Source organism: Miniopterus natalensis, chromosome 10, assembly GCF_054644295.1.
Source record: "Miniopterus natalensis isolate mMinNat1 chromosome 10, mMinNat1.hap1, whole genome shotgun sequence".
Taxonomy (NCBI): domain Eukaryota; kingdom Metazoa; phylum Chordata; class Mammalia; order Chiroptera; family Miniopteridae; genus Miniopterus; species Miniopterus natalensis.
The window spans coordinates 53,528,706-53,546,031 of NC_142090.1; the positions used below are offsets into that span (position 1 = coordinate 53,528,706).

Consider the following 17,326-nt stretch of genomic DNA (forward strand, 5'->3'; position numbering starts at 1 on the left):
AGAGAAGAATGAAACGGAGAGAATAGATAAGACAGGTATGACCTAAAGCCTTAACAACAGAAAACATGACACACAAACCTTAATTCAATCAGGCAATTCTGTATCTTCCATGGGAGTTCCCCTTGTTTAACGAAGAATGAAATGGGCAAAGTGGAAAGTATGTAAGGGGATTTCCAAGAGTATATGTCAACCCAATTAATAGAGAAAATAAGTTATATGATATAGATCCTTATTATTTGAAGTGTCCATGGACAACAATCAACTATTTTGACCCATGCATTGCAATGTTACTTACAAAATGAAACATGGTCAAACCTAATAAGTAAGAGTGGGAGCTTGAGGTGCAGGCCTCTGGATCATATCCAGACCACACAACTCGGGCTGTGTGATCTAGGACAAGAAATTTCACTTCTCTGTTCATTAGCTTTCTCATCTATAAAATGAGGATAGCCTGGCCGGGCGTGGCTCAGTGGTTGAGCATCGACCTAGGATCCAGGCGATTGGGGTTCGATTCCCGGTCGGGGCACATGCCCGGGTTGCGGGCTCGATCCCCAGTCAGGGGAGTGCACGAGGCAGCCGATCAATGACTCTCTCATCATTGATGTTTTTATCTCTCTCTCTCCCCCTCCTTTCCTTTCTCCAAAATCAATAAAGATATATTTATTTAAAAAAATAAAAATAAAAAAATAAAAAAATAAAATGGGGATAATAATAAAATCTATGTAATAAATACCGTAGGTGTGAGAAATAACTGAGTTAATATATAAAGCATTAGAATAGTGCCTGGCACACAGTAAAGGCTATGTAACTTTGAGTTATTATAATGATAATGACGATGATGTATTTTTTAAACTCTATGCAAAATCTATAAAAAGGAAGGAATAATATGTCCCAACTCATATGATTCTCATGAAGTAATTTATATAAAGTTCTTAGAACAATGCCTTGAAGATAGGAAAGTTCAATGAATATACACTGTTATAAACTTGGGGTGGTGAACACACAATGCAATATACAGATGATGTGTCATAGAATTGTACACCTGAAACCTATAAAATTTTATTATCCAATGTTGCCCAAATAAAATAAAAAAGGAAAAACATTAATTGTTATTTTGAACATAATTATTAAACTCCAGTTTGGACCAAATAAGTCCAATAAAAGAAAAATGTTATGTCATCATCCATTAAACCTGGCTTATGGAGATTAGAACATCTCTATTTTTTTATAACATTGAAACAATACTAAAAGGCTATTCAGACCACAAATATATATTAGGATCTAGCACGTAAGAATTGGGCACATAGTTAAGGTCTTGGAATGACTGAGTCCCACCTTCAAGGGGCTCACAGGTCATTGTGCAAATAAACATGTACATAAAATATAACCTAAGTAAAATAAATTCTAATAGAAATATACACAAAATGTCAATACATCTTTTTAATAATTAATAGCTCATCATCTTACAAAAGGAGGTGATATTTGAGAATGGTCTTGAAAAACAGATAAGAGCCTTACAGGAAAGATGTAAAGAAAATTATATTCTAGGCAGAACAACACTAGAATGTAAAACGGCATAAAACACCACATGTTGCAGTTACATCCTGTATTTTTAATATTTCTCCTACTCTGGAGTGGGAGCTCCTTTGGGGCAAAGACCATGTTATAAACTTACCTTTGAATCCCCAGCATCTAGCTCAGAGTCTGAGACAAATTTACTTCATAAATATTTGTGGAATTGAAGTAGTTTAATATGAGGGTACACAGAGAATATGTGGGGTCCTTGAGATGTAAGGCTAGACATGAGGCAGCCTCCAGGTAATCAGGGCCTAAGACGGCAGGCTGGGGAGTTGGGTATTATGCAGGTAACTGGAAGGCACTAAAATATTTTATTAGAAAGTGACAAATACTATAACTGAATGTCAGAGAATAAGTGGCTGCAGTGTTCAGGATGGAAGAGAATCAGGAAAGGTGGGGGCAGGGAAACTACCCAGAAGTTTCTGGAAGATGGTGGGTCCTGAATTCTGGCAATGCCAACTGGAGGAGGAAGATGTTTAAGAATCCTGAATCTCATGTTGTGTTTCTACTTATACAATGAGGAAAAGAAATATAAAGTTGACGTAGTCTTTTGCTTTATTTTCTTTTACCATAACGAATTCTATTGGGTTCAGTTTCAAACAAATTTGACAAAGAAAAACAGCTGCAAAAATAGTGACTAACCTGATGTATTATCATTTCAAAATGATTTAATGCTGCCTTGTGACAATGTTAGCATCAAAACGATTAAAGCATGCTTCACCAGTCCTTTGTAGCCAAACTAAATAATTAGACTTAGGCATTACATATGAAAATTTCTCAGGCTGACGCACACATTTTGAAAAGACCTTGGGACAGGGATTGGGACAGGTTCCCTCTTCCCCAAGCAGCTTATCTTTCTTGCATTTCTGCCAAACTAAGCAAACTCATTTTTGTTTCCACAGGATCATCAACTAAAGCCAAGAGGGGGGGAAAAAGGTTAACTCCAGAGACTGCATCTTAACACCTAGAGCTAATACACACCCAGGATTTCAGAAATCAGAAATGGATGCTGGCCCTGCAGGCGGCAAACTCATGAAAGTTAAACACCAATAATTTGGCAATATATTTCAGAGCTCAATTTTCTTTTCAAGTGTGTGATTTTTAATATTGTCCACAGTTTATAATCCTTTTGAAAGGGAATTTTTGTCTCCCGCCCCCCTTTGGGAGGGGGGTGAGCTTGTTGCTTCTCACACGCCTTTCAGAGGAGGCTGCTCTTCTCTTATTTAACCAGCCTCCCTTTTCTCAGATGCCAGCAGCACATAACTCCACCATAAATGCATTCTTTGTTCTACTTACCTAAACCTTTGACTTAATCCTCCATAATCACTCTTTCTAACTGTTCTTTTAGCAATTCATTGTCCTATCACCTAGTTCTCAGTTTCTAATCTCATTCAATTGCCCAGATCCTCAAGTCCCTACTCTTGTATTCACTCTTGGAAAATCTACAAACTGATTCTTTCTTAACTTAACAAAGCAAAGATATGATCACTTATTCCACTAGTTTAAGTCTGGAAATCATGCACATGATGGATTTTAATGGAATGATGACAGACAAGTTGTTCATGACCCATGATCAGTAAACCATTACAGAGCAACAGAACGATTTTGAGGATCCAAAACCTTGTAAACAACATGATATTTTCATGTTTGTATGTATGGGTGCATTTTCCTGAAGAGTATGTCCAGAGTCTTCATCAACAACTCCTATATCTTACAGGGGGGGGGGTGAAAAAGTCACAGAGAACATTGTACCTTTCCCAGATATAGCTAATAATTTTAGTTAGAATAATTTCTCATTTCTAGCACATGAAAGTGAGTCACTATCCTCATAAAATTTGAGTTTTGAAGGCAAACAACGGACTCATCTAAGATTGCCAGGTACTTTGCACCTGATGCAAAGACTGATAACAAGTTCCACTCTCATGGATTTTACAGCCTAGTGGAAAGGAAATGCTTATCCACAACGAAAATAAAAATATACTTTTGAAAAAGGAGACTAGTTCTGAAAGTAATAGACTGTTAAATATCTTTACTAGTAAAATGAAAGGAACTTCCTATCTGCATTTCCTTTAGCAAGCCAAAGAATGCTACTTCACTTCTCTCATCAATAGATGTGGACAGAAAAAACAAATGATCACTAATCTCCTTTCAACACTGGAGACCTATGGCATTACAACTTTATGTTTAACTTTGTTAAAACTGACGATGCATCAAGTAACAAACTGCCATTCACCTGTCTATGGCCATTGCTTGGAGCAGGTAATCTCCAAGCTTTTGGAAGATTAGAAATACAGTCCAAAGCAACTAGAGCTACAGGAAGATGTTGTCAATAATTCTGTTTGACTCCTAAATTACCAATTCAGTGAAGTGCAGAACAGTTAAAGCTTCACAAAACCAGTTTGTTCTTGGTGGTGGAACAAAGTCACAATAAATCCTTTCACTCGCAGCCAGAAGTTACTCATATGGGGGCAGGGGAGGCTAAAGATCCCATAATCCTTGCTCGTATTTGAAATAATGTTTGTTCTGAAAAAAATTCTTTGTATCTCCCTTTTAGTGTCCCCTAATACAATAGTTCATGCAACCTGAAGAAACATTTGACCTGATGGTCTACATTGTCCTCTTCACCTCACAAAGGAAGGGAGTGGTTAAGTCACACTGAATCTAATAAATTTAAGATTAAGCACCAAAGACTTCCTCAATGTCTGCCTGTTAAATGAACGAGATTCCAAACCCTTGAAACCCTGCATTTATTGCCAGAAATCCTGAACTGGGTGGAGTTGACAGTTTCTCTCATGAGAAGGCCATGTAGCTAAAAAATGGTTTCCCATAGTCTTAAAAACAAACAAACCACTTAACAGGAAACTTTTTTTCTTTTTAAAGAAGAAAATCAAGGTAGTTAAAGACAGAACTATACAGGGTAAGAAGAAAATCACCCTTGAGGAAAGTCAATTTCCAACCTACTCCAGTCTAAGGAGAGAATGTTTTCACAGCAGAGATAGCCTACAATCAAAAATGAATCCAAATCAAAACCCAGTCACATTTCCCTACCATCTAAGGATATTCAGCACAAATTCTTGTCCCACCCATTCCTCTTTTCCTGCAAGAAAATAACCCTTATATCTGTAGGGCGGTTCTGAGGCTTCTTAAATACAGTCATATCTCCAGTGTGTTTGCAAAACTGTCTGAATAAAAAAATGAAGAAATTTCTATTCCTGCCATCACCATAAATTCAGCTTCTCTCCTTGATCTTTGAATTCCCAGGGCTTTCATACTGCCTTTTAGTATCCAAAGATTCTCTCTATGAAATTCCTTTCCAGAAATGTTTTGGCTACCAAAGCACCACCCCTACCCCACTCCCACCTTCCACCCTCCCACCAAAAAAAAAAAAAAAAAAAGCTTATCCTCAGTTTGGATCAGGAATTGAGTAAAGGGAGCAAACTGTTCACTCCAATCCAAAAGGAAAATCAGTCCCTAATGTTTTGGCTCACTGAGTCCCTCTGGCTCTCTGTGAACTGGTATTTGCTTCTCCAGCTTTTAGTTCAAGGCAAAGCATGAATTCTCTATTGGATTCAATCTTTGGAAAATTAACTCATTTTATTTTGGCCCCACCACTTCCAATTGATTTTCTGAGGATCGAGGTAATATGAAAAGATTTTGGTTACCTCCACCTATCAAAAATACCAATTAACCTCTACCTATATACATTTACTCTCCAGAGCTAACTGCTCAAAAATTATCAAGTATATAAAGAAAGAGTATCAGTTAAACCTAAAATCCTTACAAAAGACTACTTCAGAATTATAGGTGCATATTATATTATTGTTATACGTTCCTAGGTGAGAAGTCCAACCATCTCTTCTTTCTCCAAATGCAAGTACCAATCAGAAAAAATAAATTAAAATTCTCATTTAATCTTCTGCAACGGAATGTTGGAGACCATTCAGTTCATTAGGTCTTAGATCATTATCTATGTCAATAATAAATCAGATGATACCACATAGGGAAACATAAATTAGAAACAAATAAAACTTATTATATCATCAGAGATATGTTCTTGCCAAGACAGGATGTGGAGTAGGAGTGTGGAAATTTTACACTGTCACGTTTCCATCTACATTCATGCTTTTAAATCACAGGTTTATTCATATTTGGCTAGCTTTCAATAGTAGATGTTCTATATAATCCATCACATATGAGATTAGTATTTTATGTTTATGAGGCCTTTTAAATTCTCAAAAACTTCACTATGTTAATTTTTCCTATTAACTTATAAAAAAAAGTTGAGATTGTCCTGACCAGGTAGCTCAGTTGTTTAGAGCGTTGTCCCATTATGCCAAAGTTGCAGGTTCAATTTCTGGTCAGGGCACATACAAGAAACAACCAATGGATGCATAAATAAGTGGAACATCAAATTGATGTTTCTCTCAAAAATAAATAAATAAATAAATAAATAAATAAATAAATAAATAAATAAATATTTTAAAGGTTAGCATTATAAAATACCTAGTAAATTTCAAGAACAATGTGATAATAAAATAAACTTCCTAAGAAATAGAGGATAATTCAGAGGAAGATTGATTCTACTTCGACAATCTTTTTTTTTTTTAATATATCTTTATTGATTTCAGAGAGAGGAAGGGAGAGGGAGAGAGAGAGAGAGACAGAAACATCAATGATGAGAGAGCTGTCATTGATTGGCTGCCTCCTGCATGCACCCGACTGAGGATCGAGCCCGCAACCAGGGCATGTGCCCTGACCGGGAATCAAACAGCGATCTCTTGGATCCTAGGAGAATGCTCAACTGCTGAGCCATGCCCTGCGGGCACAATTATTTTTCTTAACTCCCTTCGAAGTACTGAGAATTTCTCCCTTTTCAAATTTCAAGACACCTATCATAAATGAATGTGGATTTGTTTTTAATCAAGTGTGTGAATTTAATTTTTAAAAACTCAGAAAAATCATATCTTAATGCACCATCTACTACTGATTCTAAAAATCAAGACAAATGTAGCCAGAGCAAATAATTTCTCAAACTAAGATCACCACAAATTAATTTATACAGCAAAGAGTTACAAGAATAACTGAAAAGATAACAATTTTTAAAATATTACTTTAAAAACTAATTATATTAATCAAAGTTAAGGATATGCATATCAAAAAGCGTTAAAAGGCATATATAAGCCCATCTGTCTCCTCTCCCATCTTCTGGTCACCCCCAATCTAGCCCTCACATTAACACATTTAGTAGTTTATTTTTCTATTCATTTTCATATGTATATGTAATATGTATATAATACTATCTTTTAAAGTGTAATTTTTAGACATTTCCATTGAATTTCTTTTTACAGAAGTTGAGAACTTTAGCTTCTTTTTGCCACCTCTCTTTCCAACCAAGCTCTTATTATAATGTCAATTTTTATGAAACATGCATTTAATGATTCCATTACTAGTGCAAGGTAAATATTCTTCCTTATTTAGAAAAATAGTGTTTTCTGATTATGCTTTCTTTCTTTAAATAATGTTGCTTTTATTAATAATTTCCCAATTATTACATTTGCTTATTATTTCATAAGATCACGATCAAATTTTTCTACACTTTCTAAAAAAATGCCTCCACAAAATTTTCAGACGAAATTCTGTCAGTGTTTTTATTTTTCTCCTGGAGTTATTCCTTTTAGAGCCTTTCTTTCTCTTTCTACAATCTGGACTGGCTGTTCTCTGGCCTGAGGAACGGCTACCTCAAACTTCCATCTACCTCTTTTCCATTATGAATCCGGGATCCCACATTTTCCCCCTTGATTTATTTTCTTAATTTGGTGAGCACATCTTTAGAAGTTTCCTGAGAAAGGCTGACTGAGACTTAAAATTATGGAAACTTTCCAGGTGTGAAAATGTTTCTAATTTACTTTTATTGATAGTTGGGCCCACTACAGAATTCTGGGTTGAACAGCATTCATCCTCAGAGCTCTGGGGCATTATACACTATCTTCCAGCTTCCAAAGTCACAGTCGAGAAGTCTGATGCTATACCTTTCCCAAGCTTTTGAATGTTTCTATTTTTCTTGGTAGTTATTTGAATCAGTGCCTCACTGTTGTTATTATGAAAATTTGAAATAATTGGCCCTAATATGTGTTGGTTTTTTGTTGTTGGTTTTTATTTGTTTGTTTTCATTCATCATGCTGGGTACTCAGTGTGAAGTGATCTGAAATTTAATTTCCATTGATTCAGAAAATTTTCAGTTTGGCTATTTATTCAGAATAAACAGATGCCAATTACCTGTGGAGCTTTTCTCTAGGTTTTCTCCAGAAAAGATCCTTTGATCAACTGCCCAAGTAGGATACTGCTGGTATAGGTGTGCAGGGAATTTGTATCAGAATATGCACATGGACTTCCAAAAAGGAGATTAAAATACATTATAAACAATGTTCTCCAGAAATTTAGGCAGTATGTATAGGGTATAAGAAATGAAATAATGTTTCCCATAAATTGTTTTTCTGTCATAAATTGTTAGTTTTCTACTGATGACTTCAAAATAGACAAAACTAAATCCCACTGCCTCTTCAAAGTAACAGACTGGAAAGTATTATGCTAAGCAAAAAAGCAAGTCAGAGAAAGAAGAGTATCACATGATCTCACTCATATGTAAAATATAATGAACAAAATAAACTGGTGAAAAAAACAGATCCAGAGACATAGAAGCGTGGAACAGACTGAGGGATCTCAGAGGTAAGGCTGGGGTGGGTGAGTAGGTGGGGAAAAATTAAAGCATTTATATGCATATATACAAAACCTATGGACACAGACAATAGCATTAGGAAGGCTTGGAGGGTGCGAATTCAGGATGGAGGGGATCAATGAGGGGAAAAAGAGAGGATATCTGTAATACTTTCAACAATAAAGTTAAATTTAAAAAAAAATTCCAATAGCCTGCTATGTATTGTCATTTTCCTTCAAATGTCTCATCCTACTGACTTTAATGACATGACCTAGTCCCCACGCTGGAATTATGAGAATCATTTTTAGGTTCTCTTCTGTATTCCTTTACTCTTTTTTCCCTATTTAATTGGTAGCTCTAAGTCTATTTCATTTCACTTACACCAACATCCAGCTAAATTTAAAGCATTATAGTTTCCGTCATGCAACTATAATATTCTCATCAAATATTTATTCCTATTGTCAGCCAGGCTAAGATCTATATTACTACTTCTCTAAATTATTGTAACAGGCTCATAAACAACCTTGTTCTATGTACCCCTCCCTTGCCAATCCTTACCACATAATGCTGCCTACTTCATTTTCCCCCCATAAATCACAATTAAATTAGGTCAATTTCATGATCTAAATCCTCAAATGCCAACATACACTTCATTCAGTAAACCCTAAGTTTCCTCCAATGTTCAAAGTTCAATTTCGTACCCATCTGCCTCTGAAATTCTTGTAAATGTTTAGTTTATTTACCCTAATCCTATGGCATTAATTTTTGCAGTTATTTTGTCCCTTAAAAAGACTAGAGGCCCTTGCAGATAAGAATAATGCCTAAATCACTGTGGTAATTCCTCATCTTTTCTTGCACATAAGTCTAATAAACCTTTAACTAGTGATTTTTCAAACTAGTGATTCTTGTTTGCATTGGTTTATCTACCTTTCATCTAAGGCAGGATTTATTACAGGCTTATTAATAATTTAGAGAGGTTAATGTGCCATTTAAAGATCCAACTGTGGCTCTAATGCTTTGCAATCATAAGAGGCTCCCGCAGTGATCTCCAAATACTCGTGTGTGTGTGTGTGTGTGTGTGTGTGTGTGTGTGTGTTGGGCACGGGGGGAGGGGGGGAAAGGGGGTTGTTCTGAAACAAACACTCTAGGGCAGTGCTTCTCAGAATTAAACAAGCATTCAAATCAAAGGGGATTCTTGTTAAAATATGACTCTCATTTAGAAGTTTGGGAGGGGGCCTGAGATTCTGCATTTCTAACTCCCAGATTATGCTAATGCTACTGGTCCTTGACCCACAGTTGAAATAGGAAAGCTAAAGAACACTGTGGCCCATTGCACTGCAGAGCTGGACGCCTTCCTTCTTCACATGAGAATCTCTCTCAAACCTTTAAATGACAACATGTAGTACTTTATGCAAGATGACCAAATTATTATTTTTTTCCTTTACAGTTCTACATTGGTCAAATTTGTACATCCCTAACTTAATTAATTTAAGTTATAATGAGCTTAATTGCTATAAGTGATAAATGACCTGCTTAGATTAAACCAATGATGTTTTAAACCCGTTTTCTCATACATAGAAGGAAAGTACATTCATTTAATATGCATTAACCTGGAAGGAAGGTGCAAAGATGACAACCTGTGATTTATTAGGGACTTTTAAGTAAATTTCCTGTTACCTGTGGCAGCAGAAATTCTACCTATGATGCCTGAATATAATTATATTTTTAAAGACCCTAAATTTTCATCATATCTTACTTCAATTAATTCAATAACATATGTTTGCTCTCTCTTTGTAGCCTGGCAAACATCCATTTTGTGCTTTATAACATCCAAGGAGGCTTCCCTATATTATTTAATTTCCAAATGAGAAAACCTTGAGTCAGAGCAAACAGTCATTCTAATGCACCATGAACAGTACATGCCAGAGAAAGAGCTAAAACCTATCTATGTCTTTTATCTCTAATCCCCATTAGCCACTACAGCTATAGTTTATATTTTAAGATTTAGCATTACTTAGAAAAACACAATTCTTTATCAAAACAACTCTACTTACGTTTATGAACTATACCCACAGACAAGTTCACTCCTATTGCTTCTTCCACTTCGCCATTCCATTGGGATTACTGAAATATTTATCTTAGTTTCTCTACTGTGTCTAGCACACTGTGGCTTTAGACAAATAAACTTTTTTATGAGTATCTTTCTTTATAAGTAAAAAGCACTTTAGTTCTAATGTATGCCTCTTTTGAATTAATAGAATTAAATCATGTTTATCGGACTCTTACAAAAATGCAAAATGTATATTACTAGTTCTTAAGAAACAGAGGGCCATTTGTCAGATTTTCTGTTAAAAAAGACCCAATAACATCTATTTTTAAAATGTCCATAAATTTATATTTTATACATGTATTGAAAGAATTTACTGTAAAAATTCCTTTAATAAGACCTAAGGAATGAAAACAAATTTTAGGTAAGTGAAAAAATAAAACAAGTAGTTGCATATAAAAGTTTTTATCTCCTCAATAATTTATAGAATAGTAAACCAACTACATATAAAATCTGTTCAAACAAAACATTTTTTAACCAAAAATAGTTGACTGGGTTTAATCCCTCAAAATATTGCCCTTACTTAAACTATGGCTCTTCTAAAGTCCCTTCCACATTTATGTATAACCAAAGACACACCAAAGCATCTCATTGACCTTGCCAGGAGGACATCACTGACCACTGCAGATCTCACTGATTTTTATGGATCTTCTTAATTCCAGGAGTGTGTTTTGTAAAGGTATTTGTATGGCAAGATGACAGCATATGTTACCTCATGTAATTGTGTAACTTCCACCACTTTGTGAACCTCCACAAATTAATGTTTAGAAGAGTGCACCACATACAGTGAAATAGATTTTAATTATTATTGAATAATAGGGTTGGACATAGGTAAGTTGAAGTACAAACACTGTTGAACTGAAAAGTAGACGACTTGGATCCGTTTTTGAATTATCTATTTATGTGACCCTGGGGTTATTATTTAATCTTTCTGGAGTTTTAGTTCCAACTAAACTATACTATATAGCACTATACTATATATATACAGTATAGTACTTATAGCATATCACTATATCAAATTGAACACATTCTTCCTTGAATATATTTTAAATCTTTTTACCCTCTCTTTCCATACAGACAACAGTTGACACTGATAATGAACCAAATAATAGTTTATTATGTAAAATAAGCCACTTTTATTAACTTCTAATAATAATAATAAGTTCTAAAAGTAGCCTATTTTTAGAGGGGGAAAAATGGAGTTTCTTTAATATTTTCTTCAATAGTGTATGGATTATCCCATATCTTTTCTGCATCACCACATCAATCATTCCTCTCTTAGATCATTTAAATTAGCATATAAACATGCTGTTATTTAGCACATTAAAAAACAATTCTCTTCATCACATTGTCCTTCCAGCTACTACTGCCTGTGTCTCCCTTACAGGAAAAGTCCTTGAAAAAGTTACCTATAATTGTCTCTAGTCCCCCAGCTTATGCTCATAAGAATACACCCTAATTGTGCTGTGGCTCCCACAGTCAGATACTGGTCTCATCAACAACAGTGAAATGTTGATGTCAAATCTAATGTTAATTTTTATTTGTCATCTTTCATAGCACATTAGCTGAATATGACACTACTGATAATCCCTTTTCCTTTACTTTTTGAATTTAACTTACTCTGTACGAAACTCCTGATTTCTCTCCTACACACCTGGGCATCAGGTGGCAAGAGCATGGGCCTTGAACTAGAGAGATGAAAATACACAAGTTAGTTCTGCCATTTAATGGCTTCTTGCTTTGGGGCAAGGCCTTACAGCTCTGAGCCTCAGGTTTCTTATCTATATAATGGGTATAAAGACGATGGTTTTCAGGGTGTCATAAAACTTCAACATGGTATAATCTAAGGAAGGTTCCTGAACCAGTCACTCTCTTGCTTTATATTCTTCATAGCACTTCCCACTATTTTAAAACAATGTTCATTTTTTTGTTTACCTGTTCATTGTCTGTCTCCCTATCTGGAAAAGAAATTACAAGAGGATAGTGACTTTTCTCTGACATAGGACAGTGCGAGGCACAGTGATTGCTCAATACATATTTGTAGAACAGGTGAATATATGGTAACTATTAGGCAAGTTAGTGTCCTTCCTGATGTCTTATATGTGTGGGTTCAGTATTAACTAGCTGGTGCTTTGTAGGTTTACTGTGATTCTTTGGGATAGCAAGACTTTTGTGGGTAAAATATTGAAATGCAATTCATGCCTGAATGCTCATTATAGGCTCTAAAGGATATAGTTAGAAAATAGACTATACAATCTTGGGTGGTGAACACACAATACAATATACAAGATGATGCGTTATAGAATTGTACACCTGAAACCTATATACTGTTATTAACCAATGTCACCCCAATAAATTCAATAAAATTAAAAAAAAATCTATATTTTATTATAAGCCATTAAAATATAAGTTAATACTAACATCTAAAATAGTAAAAGAAAAAGAAAGGCTAAAGAGAAGATATAAAAAATTAAAAAAAGATAAAAGATATTCATCTTAAAGATAAAAGATAAAAGATATTCATCTTAAGGGATGGATCTCTATATATTAGTTAACTGTCATTTCTTCTTCCTTTTTAAAGTTTTTGTCCATTTCCTCTTTAGCTATGTTATTTATCTCATCTTCTGGAGTTTTCCAAACAAATAACATTGCAATACTAGTGATTCTACATATAAATATCCTTAAACCATGTGAGTTCCTTCATGATTATGAGATAGAAAATGTTTACACTATTCCTAGATTGAAGTAAATTATCTCTTAAAAATTATTTTTACTTCATCTGTAGTATAAACTGTACAAGTCACTGTGAGAAGCCCATCTTGTAGTAATATATATATATATGTTATAAAATATACATATCTTATAACACAAAATCCAGAAATATAGAATTTTCTGACTCAAAGTTCCTTACTTATTACTCAAGAAACAGCTTTAGCATGAATAAATGTGCAAGAATGCAAAATATGCAACTGAAGAGAAATCTCTTTATACAACAATAGAACCAAAGAAGCTCCTGTGGATTTAGAGGTTCAAAGCTAAGTCTTTATCAAAAGGCATTCTTTGGATAAAATGGCTGTTACATTTCCTTTGGCCTTTAAGAAATTCCTCAAAATAATCTTCCAGCTGTTCGAAATAGCTAACTCTAGTGATATTGGCTGCGTCTCTGATCAGCACCTAAGGGAGCATGAATTATGGAAAGGAAACAAAACAACCCTGATTTTGTGCCCATAAAAATTAGTTATTTTTGAAACCCAACTTAATTTTTCATTTTGGCTGATTTTTCTAACCTCACATTCTGCTAGTGTTTTACTGCCCAAGTACAAACTTTTAGACTCTATTAAAACTATCTAAGCAATAGGTGGTACTAGCTGATCTCAATTCATTAGTCACAATCATAAGAGAAAGAAAGGTAGAAAATGCCAAGGGAGATTTTGGTTATTCTCTTAAAAAAGTAGGAAGTGGTATACAAGGAATTTTTCTTGCCATAACCCTAAATTAGCAGTAATTTCTACGTCATAATTTTGTATATTTAGGAGTAGGCCAGTTTTAAGAAGCAGTATGTCAGGACTGAACTTTCTAGATAAGGCAACTGTTGAAATTTGTAAAAGTGGATGGGAAATGTAGACTTCATAGTGCTGAACTGATGATTTCCAAAGAGAGTGCCCACATTCTTTAAAGTGGAAATAGAAGAGTTGTCAGTAATTCTCATAGCCAAGATGACTATTATTGGCATACAACCTGGAAATGAATGGTTAATAGCAGCTACTGGAGCCAGCTGGAGTGTGCCTGTGTTACTACTGAGGTTGAGTTGGGAAGACTTTTCTAAAATTCCTACCCTGCATTCAATCTTTGCTACATTTAGAAACCTTGATATGTAGATAACCTACATGTAGATCAAAAACTAAAAACTACATTTCCGAAGTATACTGAATATAAGAACCATCAAAAGAAGAGTTCTTAATTTATTAATACAACACTTATACCAGTTCTCCTTTTATATAAGCACTAGGTGCTGAGAGGCATGAGAATCTATGAGATAAACAAGATTTTAATCTCTTATAGGGTTGAGTCCAAGTCCAAAAACATTTATTAATACAAAAAAAACCTCTAACTTGGGAAAAACTTTGTTAATGTTTTTCTATTTTTAATAACATGTTATTTTTAAATGATCAGCTTACTGCATTTGAGTAATCCCTTGTATGAAAATTTGATTATGAACACCAATTATCACAATGACAATCTACTTAGCTTTTTCCAGAAATTTATCAAAGGACATAAAATTCCATAAATCTGTAAGTCTTTTTTGGCCATCCAGTGATCTTTTTTTCTTTCTTTTTGGCCATCCAGTGATCTTAAATATAGCATGTGGTCTTCTTCGACTCCATTCAGTTTTAACTATTGAAACTCATAAAGTTCACCCTGGTGGGTAAGTGCCTCAGGAAAGAACCAGTTATGTCTAGGGTCTGCAAAATAGGATTAAGCATCAAGGTTCTATTCAGCATAGGTTTGACTCATGAGCTGAACCATGCACTAATTTTCTACCTTGACAAGTTTCTCAGTTTCTCAGCACCTCAATAACCTCATACATAGTAAAGAGAATGAAAATAATTCCCACCTCACAGGGTGGTGGTAAAGATGAAATGACATAATTCACACACAATTCTTACACCAGTGCTTTGCTCCTAATAAATCCAGTTACTGATTATTAACTACTATTAAACTTTCTTCACAAGTCTGATTTATTTTATATTGTTCATCTTATGAATGCAATATTCCTGTTATTCACTAATTGTAGAATCAGATAATGTTGCCATTTTTTCTTTAATATCTTTATTTTCAATCTTTCTATATATCTTTTATTGTTTAGTGTTAATATTTGTTTTCTGTTATTTTCTTAAGATAATTTTAAATACATTTTAAAATAAACAAATCTAGCATGTGCGATATGAAGGGTTATGAAAAATCCATATAATTAAACAATTAACATGCTTATGAGAAGAGAGAGCATTTCCACAATCTGGAAAAGTTTCCTCTCTTATCCATTTCCAGTCAATCCTCCCTTGACCACAGAAAGACAATGTTCTGAATTTTTTTAACCATAGATTAGTTTTATCTTTCTAGAAATTCCATACGACTATAAAAACTCAAAAATAGTATGTTAATTCATGATATAAATTCCAAACAAATACCAACATATAAAAATGTGTAATAGGTATGCTAATTCCACTTACACTTGACATCAAATTAGATTTTATTATTGATATTTAATTTAAGTTGAAAATAAGTTGTCTTAAAGATCAGAGTATTTTAAAACCACCATTATAGTTTTTTACCTGCCAAGTCCAGAATAGAGGAGTCTACATTCCTCTCATTATTTAAGGTATTAAAGAAGCCAAGAGTACATCATAGAAAAGAGAACAAAAGAAATCTTTGAGCATGAAACTTGGCACTCTGTCTTCTCTCTCATATATATATATATATATATACATATATGTATTGTACATACATATACACAAGATCACAAGATGATTAAATATAACTTATATGAACTTAGCTTTTATATTAATTTAAATATTAAAAACCAATTAGCTTAACAGATTTCATTTCTGAAACAGTTTTTTGATCCTTTTAAACCTTTCATACCACCTTTTTAAAATAATAAAATATGTATATGCTTCAGATGTTAAAGGTATTTTAGTGTGTTAAAAATTTTTTTGAAGATATCTTACTGTGTTTTTTTAAAAAAAATTCCTCTAGGAATAAACTAATTAGTAGCAGCTACATTAAATAATGGTGTGGGGTTTTTGGGGTCTGTTTTGGGGTATTGATTTGTTTTAATACAAAACTGTTACAACTTGCAGACCAAAATTTCCTAATTATACCCACAAGTAGTTGATCATTGTAAATAACTGAATGAAAAGTGTATCTACACGTACAGTTTGGGCACCTACTTTCCTCACAAAATAATAAATAATTGGCCTTTGTGTTCTATATTTTTTATTAACTGAAGCCAACACTATAAATATGTCAGTGAAGTCAGCATTCATTTCTAAATAAAAGAAATACAGTAATCAAAAAGACAATCTGAAGACATTTACATCCTTACCTTTGTAGGTTAGCTTGAGCCGTGGAATATTTTGCTTAGAAGTTCCAATGACCGGAAGAAACAGCATGGTCATGCTTAGCATCATCAAGGCATGAAAAAGGTAAAAATAGTAGCTTTTGGACTTTGGTCTCTCATCTTTATTAGCATTCATGATGAAAACAATGTTCTCTTTAAAACAGTGGAAACAATCTAAAAATAAGAAAAGAACTGTTAACAAAGCAGTTTGCAGATTTTCCAAGACTTACTATTATAAATTTATAATAGATTTTAAAAAAATAACTGCTCCTTCTCTCTTGTTTTGCTCTTGCAAATTGTCTCCAGGAAAATGATTCAAAAATGAGAATGAAATCAAGTCTGGCTTTACTCAGTTGTGGAAATGAATGCATAACTTAAAATCAACAATTTATGTTAATTAGCATATCTTCTACTAAATTTTTTATGCGAATGTAGGAGGAACCCATTCTTTCCGTAACTTGAATTCCTTGATCAGATAAAACCACAGGTAGAAGCGTACTCTTTCCCCATATCATCCCCAAAGGAAAAGATCCCCAAGCAAAAATGAATAAAAGCTGTCGTTTTGAGGGAGTTTTTTTGCTTCTGACTTAAAAGATATTTTAAGTGTCTACCTAAAATTGGGAAAATTGGACATGATCAGGTCAGGGCCACCAGTACAATTTTAGGCCGGGGACAATGCAGTCTTACTTGCACCTATACTATTCTACATAGGACAACACTATGAATAGAAAAACAAACTGTAAAATAAAGGGTTTATGGGAGGAAGGAGGTGGTTATTAGGTTGCCATAAAGAAGCTGCCTTGGT

At 34.0% G+C, this 17,326-nt stretch overlaps 1 protein-coding gene across 1 annotated transcript in view; it reads right to left on the reverse strand.

Moving 5' to 3' along the window:
* SEMA3D (semaphorin 3D) overlaps positions 1 to 16,695 on the reverse strand; it is a 120,295-nt gene extending 103,600 nt beyond the window's left edge. Inside the window, exon 1 of the mRNA XM_016219562.2 lies at positions 16,507 to 16,695. Within this exon, the coding sequence (XP_016075048.2) occupies positions 16,507 to 16,657 (151 nt within the window). The 5' untranslated portion in view covers positions 16,658 to 16,695. The remainder of the gene's footprint in view (positions 1 to 16,506) is intronic.
* Positions 16,696 to 17,326: the final 631 nt, after the last annotated feature.